This window comes from Callorhinus ursinus, unplaced genomic scaffold, assembly GCF_003265705.2.
Source record: "Callorhinus ursinus isolate GAN/ISIS: 27379988/994484 unplaced genomic scaffold, GSC_fseal_2.0 scaffold3, whole genome shotgun sequence".
Classification (NCBI taxonomy): domain Eukaryota; kingdom Metazoa; phylum Chordata; class Mammalia; order Carnivora; family Otariidae; genus Callorhinus; species Callorhinus ursinus.
The window spans coordinates 26,816,425-26,833,927 of record NW_027397065.1 but is presented as its reverse complement, the minus strand read 5'-3'; the positions used below and the strand labels follow the sequence as shown (position 1 = coordinate 26,833,927).

The 17,503-nt window shown below is 41.8% G+C and overlaps 1 protein-coding gene across 7 annotated transcripts in view; it reads left to right on the top strand.

The window, feature by feature from the left end:
• The window catches only part of EPB41L4A (erythrocyte membrane protein band 4.1 like 4A), a 240,266-nt gene that overhangs the window by 7,392 nt on the left and 215,371 nt on the right, over positions 1 to 17,503 (top strand). The window contains exon 3 of one of the 7 annotated variants that reach the window (XM_073889177.1): positions 7,320 to 7,411. The exons of the other annotated variants lie outside the window; for them this stretch is intronic. Coding sequence (XP_073745278.1) covers positions 7,379 to 7,411 — 33 coding nt within the window. The 5' untranslated portion in view covers positions 7,320 to 7,378. The remainder of the gene's footprint in view (positions 1 to 7,319; positions 7,412 to 17,503) is intronic. 7 annotated transcript variants of the gene reach the window in all.

The window sequence follows — 17,503 nt, the reverse complement described above, 5'->3', positions numbered from 1 at the left end:
GTACGCTTCACCCAGTAGATGCTTATTAACTGTCATTTGAATAGAGGAACGGAAGGAGTGCTCCAGCTGGAACAGGCCACATTGAAAATCTTATGGATAATGAGGTTCTTTTGCCATTTTATTTCTACTAGAAAAGATCCTAGAATAAAGTAAACCTCACTGTGAAGAATCTGTTGCCAAGATACTCTAATTCTTACATTGATAATGGGTGGAAAATGAAATGGCGCAGTGGTCAGAGTGCACGCAGTCTGCCGAAGAGCTGATGAGCTGCTTATTTCAGAAAACACGAAGCACACCCTTTTTGTGTCCTAGAGGTCAGGATTAAGTCTTTCTCTGTCTCTTTATTTTTAAAAAGTGTAACTTTCCTCTTACAGCTTTAGAGTCTTTTGGAAGAAGGGCATGTTTCTAGAATGGATAATAGATCCTCACATAAGAGTTACTTTTTCTTCCTTGTCTCCTCTTGTGAGTTGGTTTCACAGGGTGGGTTTACACCATCAGGGATCATCCATGTAATTTTTAATCTTGCCGTACCACCCATTTTACTCCTAAAGCTGCATAAACCTCATCTGACACTGCTCTAAGGATTAATGGCAGAGAGAGTGTCAATAAGTAAATTTATTGGTTTTTTTAATGACAAATGATGTTTTTCATTCCTATGCACAGGGTATTTTTCTGCAGGCCAGTTACAAACACAAGTCAGAGACTAGATTTACCATGCCCCTCCAGCTTCTCTGGGATTGACTGCTATGGCTGAGCTTTGTCTCCAACATTTTAGCTGCAAAGTATAGTTCATACGTAACGCTCCTCATCAGCCTGCTTTGGGTTGTGAAGAGTAACTGCCATTTTCTTCTGCATCACAAGACTTGTTTCTAAGTTTCATATATTAAAATTAACCAACCATCTGTTACTACTTGTTTAGGTATAGCTTAGGCGTGCTAAGGTCAGGAACCAGCCAATTTGGTTTGTGACTCAAAAAGCCTGTGACTAGACTTTGGTGAGTCTCTTCCATTCTAAAAAATGTGGATTACATTCCTGTGCCCTCTGAGCCATGTATGTAGTTCCTGTTTTTTTAAGTGGAACGGCCACTGTTCCTTAATGCTGATTGTTAGCCCATGACTCTGTAACTAAACTCTTTGCTAGGAGATTTCCCAAAGGCTGAGATGGCTCCCCCACTTAAGACGTGAAAGGGCCTGGCAGTGGCTTCCAAATGTGTGAGAAGTTTGTTTTCAAGGATATTGACGTGCCAGGAGGAAGTTAGAATAAGAGAGTTGGTGGCAGGCAAGGAAAAGCAAGAAGTGCTGAGTGCTAGCCCCCATGGACAATAACCAAAAGGGCAGGTGGTGGGGGAGGAATTAGCTGACCGAGACCGATGAGGGAACCAAATGTAGCAACATATTGTTTAGAAATGACACATCTGAGCACATGAGAAAGCATAGTTAATAATGCCAGGGGTTCCCAACTTTGTGAGGATGGTGTCCCAGAAGTTGGGTAGAAAGTACCTTGTTCAGAATAGAGCTTTTCCATACAGTGACACGAGTAACGGTCAGGTTCCTGAGCTAGCCCATAAAGACCTGTTTGAATTTTAAACCATTCAGGTCCCACCTTGGTCTTCATTCAGAGCTGAGTTTGACAGGCAGTCTTAGAGCCTCTGTCGCCTTAATTGTTACTCAGCAAATTGGTTTTTCTACACCATTCTCACTGTTCCCAACTTAGACCTGGCCCTCATGCGTCACACCTGAACCAGCCTTCTAACCTGGGTGCCGTGTGGTCACCTTCAGCCTCTCCCTTCTCCCCACCCCTGCCCGGTGTTCAAACCCTGCTCTGCCCTGTGACTGGCCAGGTCACTGACTCTTCCCTGGAACTAGTCTCCGTTTCCTCATCTGTAAGCTGGGGGGGCCTGTAGGATGACTGTAAGAATTTGAGAAAAAAATTTTAGGCACATAGGATCAAAATTTGCTCAATAAATGATAGTTACGTATGATCTATTATTTGCTAATAAATTTCTTGCTGAATTCTGGTTTGTGATATCTTACCTCCCACTCCCGCTCAAAGTGATGCTGGCTCTCTAAGGGGTGTGGGCAGCCAGTCACTTACCCTCTTTGAGCCTGCTTCCTTATCTGTAAAATTAGGGTGAGGCTCTCCACCTTATTCTGAGGTACTGCATGTGAAACCCATTTTTTCTTATTGAACTGTCTTGGCACCATTATAAAAAATCAGTTGACAACTGGGGCACCTGGATGGCTCAGTCGGTTAGGCATCTGCCTTCAGCTCAGGTCATGATCCCAGGGTCCTGGGGTTGAGCCCCACATCGGGCTCTCTGCTCGGCAGGGAGTCTTCTCCCCCCCTCTCCCGCTGCCCCTCCCCCCCACTTTTACACTCTGTCTCTCAAATAAAATCTTAAAAAAAATTGACAATAAATGTGAAGATTAGTTTCTGGATTGTCAGTTCTATTCCATTGATCTACATGCCTATTTTTATGTGCCTTATTTATTTTTACTAGTTCCGTGGTAAGGTAGTAGGTGTTTGTCATTTAGCAAAGAAACACTCCCAGTTAACACAAGTTTGTCATGTGATATTTTTGAAAAAAATCCCGTAAACATCCTGGGGGCAGTAAAACATTGTTTTATCCACTGTCAGATCCTCATGAACCTAGAAGGGGGTCAGGCACATGGTGGTGCTCGGTAAGTATTTGTCACATCTGAAGGACTGAGAGAAGGATTGTTTTAGTGAAGTTGCTGCTAATGCTTTTATAGCTTGAAACTTTGGCTGAATATTTAGATTTCCAAAAACTATTGTGTTCAGCCTTTGACTATGGCTGTTTACATTGTGTATAAAGGATTTGCCTTTGATTCTTATATACTCTTTCTGTAAATACTTGGTAGAGGGCTAGGAAAAAGATATTTGCATGTTTTATGGATAATCTTGTTAGTTTTGATAGGTGAAGGTGTAGCATGTTAGATAAGTTAATATTTAAATAGGTATGTGGTTTTTATCTATTCCCTTGAAACATACTGAGATATTGCTAGAGATTTGTCCCGCGGAAGTGCGCGGCACAATGTTTCCCTCCTAGGAAAATGATGTAGATGGCTTTAGGACCACTTCTGAACACTATCCCCCTCCCCAGGGCCTTCCTTTTAACCTGGAACTTGAGGATTCCTGGCAGGATTGCAGGTTCAAGTCTAGGAAGCATCTACGGCTGTATGGAATTGGACTAACACCGTCTATGACTGAGGACAATTGTAGCAAATCTTAGTGGTATTGAAACTGGTATCATGTAAACTTGACAGTTTTGTCTGGATTGCACGATTTGAAAGTCGGTAGTATTCAAACCCTTGAGAAACCCCCATAGATATGCAGGCTATGGGCAGTTCCCCCAGTGAAGAAAATCTCAGGTGTCTAGGATCTAGATAATGCCATAGCAGGACAAAATCTTTCATACAAACTCATTTCTACTTGTCATTGCTTTTTCCTACCAGTCACTCATTCTTTTGCCATCTGATTCTCTGCGCCAAACCTGTGTGTGGTCACATGGCCTCACTTAATGCAGCCCCAAGATGCTGCCAGAACATGCGGCAGACACCAGGGGGAGGGTGTCGAAGAGATGACGTGAATTATAGCAGCCTGGATTTCACTTAGAGTTAGACCTGGCAGGAGCATTCAGAATTGTCTCACCCTGTCCTCTCATTCTGTAGGTGAGGGAACAGGGACCCAGGGAGGGGCAGTGATTGGCCAGAGCCCAACACAGAGTCCTTAGAACCCTATCTCTCGGTTTCCCATCTGGTCATTTTCTCAATGCTCATCCACCCCTGGTTTCTTGGCTGCATGCAAGAGAGGAAGGGCTGGGAGCTGATTATAAAGGAAGAGGTCAGAATTGATTGAAAATCACTTGGGTTTACTGCCAATCCCATCTCCTCCCGAACCCCTCTCTACCCTCCTTCCTCCTCCTTAAATTGAATCTTGATAGGTCTATGATCTTGGCCTGATTTCCTTCTGCAGTCTTGGAATGTGGATTTGTGGTACTCTTTTCAGGTAGATTATATGAGGGAGAGACCCTTTTGTCTCAAGGAATCTTATTTCTTTTCAGAGTGACACTTACCACGTTGCATTTTTATTTTTTGGCTTTAAAAGAAACGTTATTTATCTAAAAGGTCTGGAATTCTTCCTTGGTCTTTATTTTGTAAAGCTTTTACCCTGAGTTCTTACAGCTCTATTCTGAATATCTCTTCAGGAAAGAAAATTAAAAACTGATTAGTGACCCTTCTTCCTGCCGGAGGGAGGGTGCGAGGGAGGAGAGCAGAAAGGTAAAATTGCTCTTTCGTTGAAAGGTTTCAGATGGGCCAATCATCAGGAGGCTAATAGATCTTTTCCCTTGATAACGATTATTTCATGTGTCTGCAGCTGTTTACAAGGGCACTTGGAGGATGTGCAAATTTTCCAGAATTCATCAGAGATCCAGGACCCCCCCCCCTTTTTTTTTCCTTTCAGACACTGTTTTTGCATCATGTTCTGGGGCAGTTATTTGAAGATAAATAGATTTTGAGTGTGAGGGTATACGGGGGTCTGGACCACTACCGTGTATCTGTAATTGTTGGTATGGCTTTGTGAACTCAATTCTACAAGAATTTATTCAGAGCTTGTTGTGTACCCAGTAGCGTCCACAATTTGTGGTGGTGAGGATAAAATAGAGGGAGGGCTCTTGCCTGTAAGAAGTTTAACTTTGAGGTGGAAAGCTGAATATTAACTTATAAAACAATAGACCCAAGACAAGACAATTTATAACCAAGTATTGAGTTATGTGGTGGAGATTCTAAGAGGTAAAGAAAATTGTTATAAGAAATTATGTTTCTTATATGCCAAGTTGGGATTAATCAGAAAAGGTGTTTTTAGAAAAAGTGAACACAGTGCCTTATTAGAAACTCTTGGGGCCAGGTGTGTTTCAAGATTTGTAATTTTTCAGATTCCAGCAAGGTGATACGGTATATATACCATGCGTTATGCATCATCCCTGGCCAGGTCTGCAGTGGTACGTCATAAAACATCGGTGCAGCTCGTCATCTGGATATTCACAACAAGTGTATGTGTGTGTAGGGGGGTCCGTAGAGACCATAAGTATTCTTATGCCAGTGGATAACAGGTTTTGCCCTGTATTGGTGATCTATTGCCGTGTGGCATGTTCCATCCAAAAGTTAGCAGCTTAAAGAACAAACATGTATCACCTACAGATTCTGTGGATCTGGAATCCAGGAGTAGCTTAGCTGGATGATTCTGGTTCAGGGTCTCTCATGAGGTTGTACTCAAGCTGTGAGTGAGGCATCAATCATCTCCGGTGGTGGAGCTGTTTCCAAGCTCACTCACGAGCACGTGGCAGCCCTTGGCTGCTCACCACACAGGCTCCTGAGTGTTCTTACAGCGTGGTGGCTGACTTCCCTACAAAGCAAGTGGTCGTAGAGAGAGAGAAGGCCCAGGATAGAAGCCACAGTCTTTTTAACATCCTCTTCTGCGATATTTTGTTGGTCACACCGGCCCACCTTGGTCTGAGAGGGGACTATATAAGAGTGTGAGTATTGTGAGGCAGGGGTCACTGGGAGCCATCTTGAAGGTGGGACTGTTGTAGTCATCAACCGAGTTTTGGCATCCAACTTAAGATAAAACTCAGAGTTGTCATATCTTCTTGGGTGTTGGATTGTGGAAGAGTGTGGACTTATATAGACTTTGGTCTCCTCAAAGTGATGATGTGTGAGGATGGACTGTACCTCTGAAGCCAGTCCAGGGTGACAAGGTAGCGTGAACACAGAGGAATGAATTTGGTGGAGGAAGAGGAGTGTCTGAGAATACTCAGACTCAGTCTACTGTGTGCCAGGCACTGCACTCGGTGCTGGGGATGAAAGGGGGAATTAAACATAATTGTAACCATCTGGAACTAGACGTATGCTTTGAGAAATCTAGAATTTTACTTTGAGAAATAATCAGTGCTTGATGAAAATACTTGTGTTGAGTGTCTAGAATAAAAAAAAAGGCAGCCTGTGTCGTGGGAGATGGAGAGAATACAGACTCAGAAAATCTGGATTCCTGTTCCAGCTCTTTTCATTTCCTGGCTTGGAGAAGTCAGTGTTTTGGAGCCTTACTTTTTCATTTGTAAAATTAAAATGATGCCATGTTATTACATCAATATCACAGGCATTGTGAGGCTCAAAGGAGATAATGGCTGAAAAAAACTTGGAAAATCCTGAAGTGCTATGGAGTGTTAATAATTATTATCTTGTGGCTCTAACATTTACTAACTAGTGACCTTTGGCAAGTTATTTAACTCTGTACTTCAGTTTCATCATCAGTGAAATGAAGATAATAATACCACCCGCTTCATAGTTGGCTATGGGGTCTGAATGAAATAATACATGTAAGAGCTCAGAATAGTGCCTAGCGTATAACATGAAAGATACCCAATAAATATTAGCTGTTAGTGTTATGTAGCCATACAGAGCAAAACCTAATGGGAGATTAAAAAGAAGTGAAATGATGACTTAGAATGTTTTTAGACAGTTCTAAACAATGAGCCAAATTACAGTTTCCCTGAAAAGGCTTTTATTATTATTATTATTATATGTATCTGCATTTACTGACTAGAAAACTGATTTATTGGGTTGGACAGAGATCATTTTGAAAACAACTACCAGCTAGCTTCCTCCCCACCTCCTCTCTCTTTTTGATGTTGACCTTCGTGTGCAGCTTTTCAGACTTTTGAAGGTCAGAGCTGAAAATAAATCCCTTTGCATTAATGGTAATGTAGTAGTCCCTTTACCTGCCCAAGCATAAAGAGGTAAGTTCAGTTTAGATAATCTTGATCAGTTGATGAAGATGGGTTTCAAAAATGAAGCTTTGGTTTGGAAATATGGCGAGATTTACTCATTAAAATTCCCTGTAGGACTAAAATTATGAGTCAAAACTGAAGACTTGCAATTTTTTGGTTAATTTCAGTGATGCTGCTGCTGAGTTTATTAGGATTTAGCTTTTGTAAGAATCTGAATTAACTTATTTTGAGGATCATGAGAACTTCAATAAATCATTATTTTCTAGAATCTTTTGTCCCAGAGACCCTGAAGAACTTTCCCTTAGACTGCCTTTAAGCCATTACATGCACCCAGGAGAGAAGGCTGTGACAATGTCATGGAAACATTGGTATTGACACAGGCACGACACCAAGTTCCAGAGCACGGCCGTAAAGGACACTAGACCCTAGGCTTACAGCAGATCAGTCCCCTTAGGTCACAAATATCCTGTGAATCATGGTGAAGAAACTTGGGCACCTTGTGTATTTATAGGTTGAAAATCCTTGAGTTTTCCTACTTATGCTTGAAAATGCTGAGCCACGTGTGTGCACATGTGCACATATACATCCGCCAGAAGGAAAAAGGTAAGTGACCTAACGTTGAAGTACAATTTTAATTTTTGGGTCCCCTGTGTTTGAGCAGTGTTGATGTCCTGAAACATATATATTTTTTTAAAGTATGACGATCAGGGCTACTGAAAACAGGTGTGCATATTCGAAAGGGTGTACCTTGCTTTAGTCAAAAAACGATTTTTCTGAAAACTTACATTGTAAATTCATGTTTTAAAACGCTTCCCATCTGGTGTCATTGAAAAGTTGAAAACGACATAAAGATCTTTTTCCCTCTAGGGAGAGGGTGGTGATTTTATGTGCTAAATTGCTTACAGTTTCCTGGGTTTTCCATGGGCTTTTTCCCCTGGCCACCGTCACTGCTGAGCTGACCAAAGCCCTGTCCCCAGCAAGGAGTGCTGTTGTTTTCAGCACAAAGGGGCAGGTAGACATAACCCCTGTTTGGGTTTACTAGTATATGTTCCCACCTTTGTCCTCATATTGTTAGATAATTTTGTGCTTTCTGCCTGAGGTTGGGGTAGCAAAGTGACAACAAAATGCACCACATCCCCTCATGCTTAATAAATTCTGCTGCTTTGAGTGGAATCCATGGCTTATTAGACAGGCCGAATTGTTAGTTTTCTAAGCGTGTTCAACCAAAAATGAGGAGCTCAGATGGCTTAAGCTGACTGGCGTATTTTGAGTCTTGTTGCATGTATTTGTCAAAGAGTTTGGCTCTCATTTTGGCTGATCTCTTCTCCATGGAAGATTCATTGACACTTCTTGGGTCAGTTTAGCTGTTTTTCTTGTGTTCAATTCCTGGTGCAGAGAAAGGAATAAGAGCCAGTAAGAACCCAAATAGTTGGAAACATCTGTAATTTTTTATAATGCTTACTAATAGATTTTATACTTCCCCTTAAATTAAAACTTTTGGGCTGAGAATGTAGCATATACAATCCACACGTACATTCGCTAGTACATGATTCTGATATTTCTGGTTGTGGCAGTGCACACAGGGGTAACATTTAAAAAAAATTCTTCAAAATTAATGAGATAGCCTTGACTGAGAAATTGTTTCCTCTTATGCAGGAACTGTTTGTTCTTAACTGAGTAAAGGATGGGAAAGGATCCTGCAGATCCTGGGTACTGAGTATGTTAAATGCATTTTTGATACAAGCATTTGAACATTAGAATAAATAGCCCAATTTCCTTCTAGCTCTGAAAGTCTGATGGGTTGTGTCTGGAGTGGCTGTGGTAACAGGTGCTAGTTTTCAAGCCTGGAGATTGTGTCTGTGGATTATCTAGTCTGGAGCTACAATCAACTTTTCATTACTCAGGCTTCACAGATTACTGTTGCTTTTTCAGTTCTCCTCCTAGAGTGGACAGGTCCCAGGAAAATCAATTAAATTTCTTGTTTTCAACAATTTGGATGACTGATTTGGTAGGGTAAGGAGAATGAAGCAGTTTGTTTTTTTTCTCAGACTCGTGAACATTTACATTTTTTAATTCCTTTTTTCTGGATTTTATTATTTTCTTCTTTAAGGCTGCTTCGTAGAGTAAGACCATATACAGTTAAAGATTGCCCATAAGAAAATGTGAGCCAGTCAATTCAATGGAAGTTTTAACAGTACTTACAATGTACCCAGATGTTTTCTATCTTCTGTAATGTCTGACACCTAGTGGTGTCCAGTAAAGGCTAATAACTTTCCTTTCCAGCCAGTTGTGGGGGATACAGAATGCACATACGTAAATTAAACCTAGACAAGGACTGGAAGTGTGATGTTGCTGTGGGAAGCATGGTCTCGTGGAAAAGTGTGTCTCGAATTTTACTTGTAAGGCTAAGTGTACTTTAGATGCACAGAAAGTGGGGGTTGCCCAGTGGAACTCCTGAGACAGTGAGGAGCCTGGCTGACCCTGGAGGCAAAAGGGAAAATCACATTGCATCCAGTTGGTTTTATTCGGTAAGGGAAGAACCTGAAAACGGTGAAGAGGAGTGAAGACCTGGCGTGTGATAAGTCAAAACAGGAGAGTCCTGGCAGGATTTTAGGAAGGTGGTGAGCTGGCAGGTCACTACCACTACAGGTGGGATTGCAGTTGGGGGCGGCGGGGGGAAACCTGGGGTCTGGGAGGGCAGTAGTGGTGAGGTGATGAGAGCTGGGCTGTGACCTTGGAGTGGCGTAGAAAAAAAACTACATAATTTTGGACATTCATTGAACAAATATATTTTGAGAAACTTCTAGGCATCAGGCACTGGAAGCCTGGAGCTGCCAGCTTAGTGGGAATAGGAGTGTGAGTGCACAGGTCTGGGGAGGAAATGTCGGTGGTGATATGAGACCGTGCCACAGGGACTCTGATGGAAAGAGAGGGAAGCTTTCCTGAGGAAGTCCTATTCGGGTTAAATGGTGGTGATGTGGGGGTGGAAGTTCTAGGCAGCAGGAACAGCCTGTGCAAAGGCCCTGGAGCAGAGATGGTAAGAACCCTGTATGGTTGGAGTGCAGTCTGGGGAGAAGTGAAATTGCAGGTGGTATGTTCCCACCATAAGTGAGGGAGGGTCTAGAGGGGAATGTTGGTGGAAGCTGGTGGTTTAGAAGGTTCGATTTGAGTGGGGTGGGAGTACCTGGTGGGGGAGATGGGAAGATGATGGATTAAGAATTTGTTGCTTCTGTCCTCTCTGTATACCCAGCTGCCTCTAGGTGGGACCTGCCTACCAAGGCTCATTCCCTAGAATGGCTGATTTGCCTAATTATGATTCTATCTTTAGCTGGTGCCTTGTTGAATGTGACTTACCTGAGATCAAAATCACCGCAGTTTTACTTAAGAGTGCTCATTAAAGGGTGTCCATTTTCTAAAGAAACATGCCTTCAAAATAATATGGTTTTGTTTTGGTTGGCTGCTTTTAAGCATGAAAGGCGTCAGGTTTATCTTTTTAAGAGAATTCTTAAAAGACAATAAAATGATTGATCTTAAGTATTCTGAGTTCTATGACTTAAGATTCATGAAGTTGTCAGAAGGTCTATTCGTTTCTCAAACACACAGCCCATTTCTGCCTTGGGGCCTCAGCACCTGCTGTTTCTTCTGCCTGGAATGCTCTTCTCCCAGAATTCCCCATGGCTTGCCCTTACCCCTTCAGGTCTCTGCTCAAATGTCTCCTTTCTGAGGCCTTCCCTCACCCTTTGAACTCACTTCCCCTAAGTCTTTTCTGTTCTGTTTTTCTTCATCATACTACCATCTTTTACCATACTGTATAATTTACTTACTGGTTTTGGTTGTTGCCTGTCTTCTCCACTAGAGTGTATGCTTTGTGAGGGCAGGGTTTTTTTGGTTTTTTTTTTTAGGATTTGTCCAGAGGTCTCCTCAACACCTGCTACAATGTCTGGCACATAGTGGGCTTGCAGTAAATATTTATTGAATGAACATCTGTTTTTATTTATTTTTTTAAAGATTTTATTTATTTATTTGACAGAGAGAGACACAGTGAGAGAGGGACCACAAGCAGGGAGAGAGGGAGAGGGAGAAGAGGCTTCCCAGTGAGCAGGGAGCCCGATGTGGGGCTCGATCCCAGGACCCTGGGATCACGACCTGAGCCGAAGGCAGACGCTAAACAACTGAGCCACCCAGGCACCTCGAACATCTGTTTTTAATATGGGCTAACTTCATTTTTCTGACTGGCTCCAATCAAGGTGTACTGTTATGTCTCCTCCTTTTTTCTTTTCCCTTTTTTTTTTCTTCAAGGATAGGTTCCCGTTAGCTTCTTTCTTCTAGAAAACATCCTGACAGTGGAAGGTGGGGTGGGGAGGTCTCTGAGGCACTGGATGAGCCAGACACCTTGAAGCCCATACTTTAAAGTCCATATACATTTCACTCAGAACATAAGAACTTAAATCAACAGTTTGATTTTATGAACACACACACAGGTTAGTTGATCTGATTTCTAAGTCTATGGTAAAGACAGGTGTACTGGAAGGACTGTACATGAAAAAAAGCCCAACTTCTAAAAATGCATTTATTATGGGGCCATTAATTATAGAGGCTGATAGACCTTCCCTCTTATTAACTCCTGAGGACAGAAATTGGGCAGCCTTAGGAAAAAGAAAGGAAAACCATTTGTTTATAAAAGGATTCCTCTTTTGTCTTCCCACATTGGAAAAAAAAGTTTGATTTTTTTCATACTGAATAATTATCCCTATACAGTGAATGGGTTAGACTATATAATCTCTAGAACCAGCTTCCATTTTGAAAGCTGTATGATCCTGTTCTGTCTAAATATTCTGCTCTGGCCAGTTTGTTTTTTATACCGTTGTATGAATATGACATGTGCATTCCTCACCTTAGTGGCTTAGCTTACTTTTTCTCCAGCCTGAGTGTTCGAGAAACAGGATTTCTATATCCAAATGCCTGTTGATTTTTGAGGCTCTTGTTTTATAGAGCCAAATACTTTTTTTAGATATGCTGCTCTGTAGACTAATGGTTCATGCTTTGGTTATTGAGTTAGGAGAGCTATGGTCAAATCCTCTATCTGCCACTTACCAGCCATGATGAGGGCTTACTTAATCTCAGTTCCTTCATTTCTTTCCTGCCTTCCTTATACAGTCATTATGAAGATTAACTGAGATAATAAAATGTTTGTTGTTTGAAGCCAGTAAGTTTTGGGGTAATTTGTTACACAGCAGTAGGGCCCCATACTTGTCCTCTCGTGTCCTGTCGTGTCCCATAAACAACAACATCTGTTGTTTCTTGAGTTGTTAATTTTAGCCATTCTGACCGGTGTGAGGTGGTATCTCATTGTGGTTTTGATTTGGATTTCCCTGATGCTGAGTGATGTTGAGCATTTTTTCATGTGTCTCTTGGCCATTTGTATGTCTTTTTTTGAGAAATTTCTGTTTATGTTTTCTGCCCATTTCTTGACTGGATTTTTTGTTTTTTTGGGTTTTGAGTTTGATAGGTTCTTTATAGATTTTGGATACTAGCCCTTTATCTGATAAGACTTTTGCAAATATCTTCTCCCATTCTGCAGATTATCTTTAGTTTTGTTGACTGTTTCCTTTGCTGTGCAAAAGCTTTTTATCTTGATGAAGTCCCAATAGCTCATTTTTGCCCTTGTTTCCCTTGCCTTTGGAGACGTGTCTGGCAAGAAGTTGCTGTGGCCAATGTCAAAGAGGTTGCTGCCTCTGTTCTCTTCTAGGATTTTGATGGATTCCTGTCTCACATTAGATCTTTCATCCATTTTGAGTTTACTTTTGTGTATGGTGTAAGACAGTGGTCCAGGTTCATTCTTCTCCATGTGACCGTCCAATTTTCCCAGCACCATATGTTGAAGAGACTGTCTTTTTTACCACTGGATGTTCTTTCCTGTTTTGTTGAAGATTAGTTGACCATAGAGTTGAGGGTCCATTTCTGGGTTCTCTATTCTGTTCCATTTGTTAGGTTTTTTAAAGTGCTTTAAAAATACCAATACAAATCTGACTTAATATAGGGAAATAACAAGTTTGAACAAAATCGGTTTCTCATATTAGAAAATGTTATAACTTTGACTTTTAAATTACTGTACTTTATTTTATCCCCCCCGCCCCTTGTGCTCTGAACTTCCTGCTAAGCCCCAGACTTTTTTTTTTTCCATGTCCAACAGTTCTCTTCTGGGGTACGAAGTTACTTCGGTATAAGTTTACAGCTCATTAAATTAAAGAACCAACTGCTTCAGAGGCCCACACACCAATAATTTACTCTTAAGTGTGTGTGTACATTTGAGAACATCTAGCAAGGGGCTAAAAGGGAAGAATAATGGGCCTGGAGACTCCCCAAGCTGTCTCGGGAGCCCCCTAACTGGCAGTGTTCCACACTCCTGCTCTCTTTTCTGGTCTGAGCATGATGCTTTTTGCATACTAAAGATGGCTGCTCTGCATAGCACCTAACGCTGCAGAGCTAGAGCACAGGGAGAGATGAGCTCTGGAGCAGACCCTGCACACATTAATTGACCGGGTAGATGGGAAGCTGGACAGGGTGTTTGAGAGAGGTGGGGCACGGAGCAGCGACTTCTGTGAGGACCGCCTGTGGCCTTGAGCTTTCTCTGTTCATTGCTGTCTGTTGCTCACCCTGCCTTCTCTTTCTCTTTCCTTCAGGCTAGTGGTGCTGACCCCTGAATGCACAGTGCGGTCACCTGGGGGAGCTTTGAAACCAACCAAAGGTTCTGATTCAAGTGGTTTGGGTGGGATCTGAGCTTGGATAAAGTTAAAAAACCTCCCGCAGGTGATTCAGCTGTACCCCAGGACCTGAGAGCCATGAACCCAAGCCAGGTGGGTTGGCAGATCTCTGCTTCCAGAGTTAGCCTTTCCAGGCTCCTCCCCTACACGGCACCTCCCTTAAATCTGTGTATTTAAGCCTTGACTTTGGCATCAGATGTGCACTGCACTTTTAAACTACCGTCTTCAACTGCTTGTCCTTTTAATATGGTCGGAAGGAAGGAGATTTATTTTTGCGAGAATTCGCAGGCTGTCACTAGATACAGTAAGGGTAAGTTGTTAGTTTGCTGCCCTGTTGAGTTTTGAATTAACTTAATGATCTGTGAATTTCTGCTAAAACAATTTGAATTTCTCAGTCTCCTCTGTGGCATGGCCCCTAGAGAGAAACTCTTGGGGTTTGGTATCTTAAAAATTTCCCTCTGCCAGGCCTTGTGTGGTGATACAAGATTGAGAAGGTTTACTTTTTTCCCCCTTTATTATTATTGCTAAAAACTGGGTAGGTAACTTTTACATTCTTAAGTAGAGAAGGTGGAAGATTAAGAATGTATTTCATGAGTTCTGAATAAATCTCCTAGGGTTAATCTGAATTTCTAATTTTTCTCTTTAATGTGATTGTATAATGTCTTAGCATTTTATTCTATTTTATTTTTTATTTTTTTAAAAAATTTTATTTATTTGAGAGAGAGAGAAAGAGAAAGCACGAGCAGGAGCAGGGGAAAGGGCAGTGGGAGGGGCAGGCTGCCCACTGAGCAGGGAGCCTGATGTGGGGCTTGATCCCAGGACCCCAGGATCATGACCTGAGCCAAAGACAGCCGCTTAACCGACTGAGCCACCCAGGTGCCCCAGTGCCTTAGCATTTTAGCAAAATGTACAATATACAGAACTATCTCATTTACAGTTTCATTTATAGATAATGTGTATTTGATAATGTGGAAGCTTTCTAAGTCTGCACTTTGGAGGACTGTGTGATAAATCTAAACATCATTTTGCAATTCAGGGGAAAACCTACAAATCATTTAACATAGTTTCTTTAAAATATTACCACCTGGTAAGTTCAATTAGTAGTCCAGTCCAGCAAAGTCTAACACTTATTTTTAGTGGCAGTTCTTTATCTTGGAGATACTTAAGTAATGGGAAGGCTTTAGAGGAAGGTGGCAGCTGGGGCGTCCTGTTGGGATAGTGGTCTTGGTGTGCTCACAGAGGGCATCTGTGTTGGATATGGTCAGCATCAGGTACCAGGCATTTGTGCAGCTGCCTTCATCACTAGTTCAATGTAGATGTGGCCAGGCCAGTGCCACGAGAGTCAGCCTAGGGACCTGTTTGAGTAGAGTTATCAGGTAGAGTCCAAGTGAAGAGACCATTAATGGCATTGCACCCTGAGAAGCGTAGGACCTTAATTTGGTCCCTGAGGGGCAATTTGCTGCTAGAGCTGAAGGGCAGGCAACCTTCAGGCCTTCCTCCCTTAGCTCCTGCTCTCCTTGGTGACTGGATGGCTATGTCTTTGCAAAATCTCTGCCCTTTTTTGACCTTTCTAGTCCCAGTGGGAAGAGAACTCTTTCCAATAGGCTTTTGGTTTCCATATCAGATATAAGGCCAGGTGGACACAGATGCTCAAGGGGGCCAGGTGGCAGTTTGCACCTTCTCTCATGTTTTGTTTTTTTCCTCTCCATAGTCTTTTTGGCTAAAGCAGGGACCTACTGGTAGGCTCTATCGTTGGGGAGGTCAAAGTGGAGTAGGGGTAGCAGAGGGACAGGGTCAGTCGTCATCTTGTCTTCCCCTTAACTCAGTTATATTTGCTTTCTTGCAGGAGAAGCCCTTTCCATTCCCACTGAGCTTAGTCTTCCAGTGTCCCGTCCATGGTATCTTCCTTTAGTCGACTACCTAGTCACTGGAACTGGAGTCCATAACCTCAATTTTGAGATGTTTCCTATATTTATGATCCTAAATACAGGCCTAAGAAGAAAGGTGATACCAGAGTTTCATTTTAAAACTTTATTTCTGTAGTATGTCCCGAAGTTGGTGCCCAGCCCAACGTCTTATGCCTTTCACGGCTCAGAGTCTGACAGTTAAATCCAACAATCATTTATTGGATTAAAACAACCTGGAAAATTCAGTTACCCAGAAAACTTCATTCCCTGAGCATCCTTTTAAATCAATATTGTGTCACATAGATGAACTCAGAAATCTCTTTATCTTCCTTAAAATAATTACTTATGCATCTACCATATACCTTTTAAAATCTATTGAAATCAACGTCATTAATTTTTAAACGAAATAAAATTTATTTCCAAAGGTTTGTCTCATTGGAAATTTGCTGTAACAATATTTTATGTAAGGTTTGAGCATTTTTACGGCCTGGGTTTATGAGGCTAGTACTTCAGAGGCTGTTGATTTCTTCACTGCGCATTTCCAGGACTTAACATCTGGTGCCCCTTCGTGGGTGATAGTGGCCTTGTTAGGTTCCAGCTGTGCTTATTAAAGACCTTACTAACAGGACGAAGGGATGCAAGGCATTGCTTCATTCCGTCATGCCTTTTAAAAATGTAAAATGCTAGGGTTGAATTCTTTATTAAAGTTGCTAGAAATAAGTGTAATTAAAAGGACTAATTAAGCCATATTAAAAAGTTAATTATTTGACTGACTTCAAGCTCACAACTTTAGTTATTTCTGAGACGGTAGAGATCAGAAGAAGAAAGGCATAACAACCTAGTTATAAAGAAATCAATACATATTGCCCACATTTTGTCCAGATACATTCTACCAATTTTGAACACCCAGTGGGACCTTGTGAAACTGGAACCTCGTCGTCTCTGAGGGATAATGTATCTGAAGATTTGAGAAATAAAAGTTTGCATATAAGAAAACTTGTGAGGTTAGATATTACCCATTTCTGTTTTCCTCTTTTGAGTTTTGTGTCCTTTGGCCTGTTGGGTCTTCTGAAATGTGCTAGGTTAGGCTATACTTTTAATGCTTTTAATATCGATGAGATACTTTCAGTGGGTCAAGAGATAGAGACTGGTCAATGGATTTTTTTCTTTTTTCTTTTTATTGACTATGTTTTTGGCTCTAGGTAACAGGGTTTATTTTTCTCACAAAATAACAAATCTGGAGGTTGGCAGTTCAGGATTGGTTCAGAGCTTTTAACAATGCAGGGCTCTGGATTGGCTTTTCTTTGAGTTTCTTGGCTTTTTTCTTATGGTTGCTTGGGGTGGATAAAAGCTCATTGCCCGCTGCGGGATTCTGTGTTTCCTCTAATGGTTTTCCCTGTCCCACCCATGCTTTCCCATGTCTTTGTTAGACTTTGCCCAAATTACCCAAGTGTGTTTCTTCCTTGGGCCCTGACTGTTCCAGACATGTCGCTTTTTATCAGAACCAAGCATTTTCCCTAAAAGCCCCACATCCGCGTCAGAGGTCCTTTCCCACTGGCCAGGACCAGTCACATGCAAGCTCTGGGTTGTAGAGGGAGTGCCTGGCAGGGTCTAGAGCCAGGTTGCCTCTGCTTGCAAGGGCATCACCAGCTCTTTACAACAAGTAGAACTGAAATCACATCCAGAGATCATACGTGCTATTTCTAGTCTCTTCCTAAATGTGGGAAGCCTCAGTGGGCTGAGGGGTCATGGGGTCATGCAGTGATGAAGACCAACCACAAAGGGAATTTCAGATACCACCCTAGTATCTGGATAGGGCAGCTCTGTATATTATTGAGGCCTAGGCAAAAACTTAATTTACTGTCTATGCTGAAATATTTCCCAACCCAGATTAATCCTTCATGACTTTTCTTTTTCTTTAATAAACAAAGGTGCTCAAAGCAAGGTTTTGACAGGTTACTTATTCTTCCTTAGTTTGAAAATGCAGATATCAATACTGTCTTCCAGGTAATGTATACTTTCCA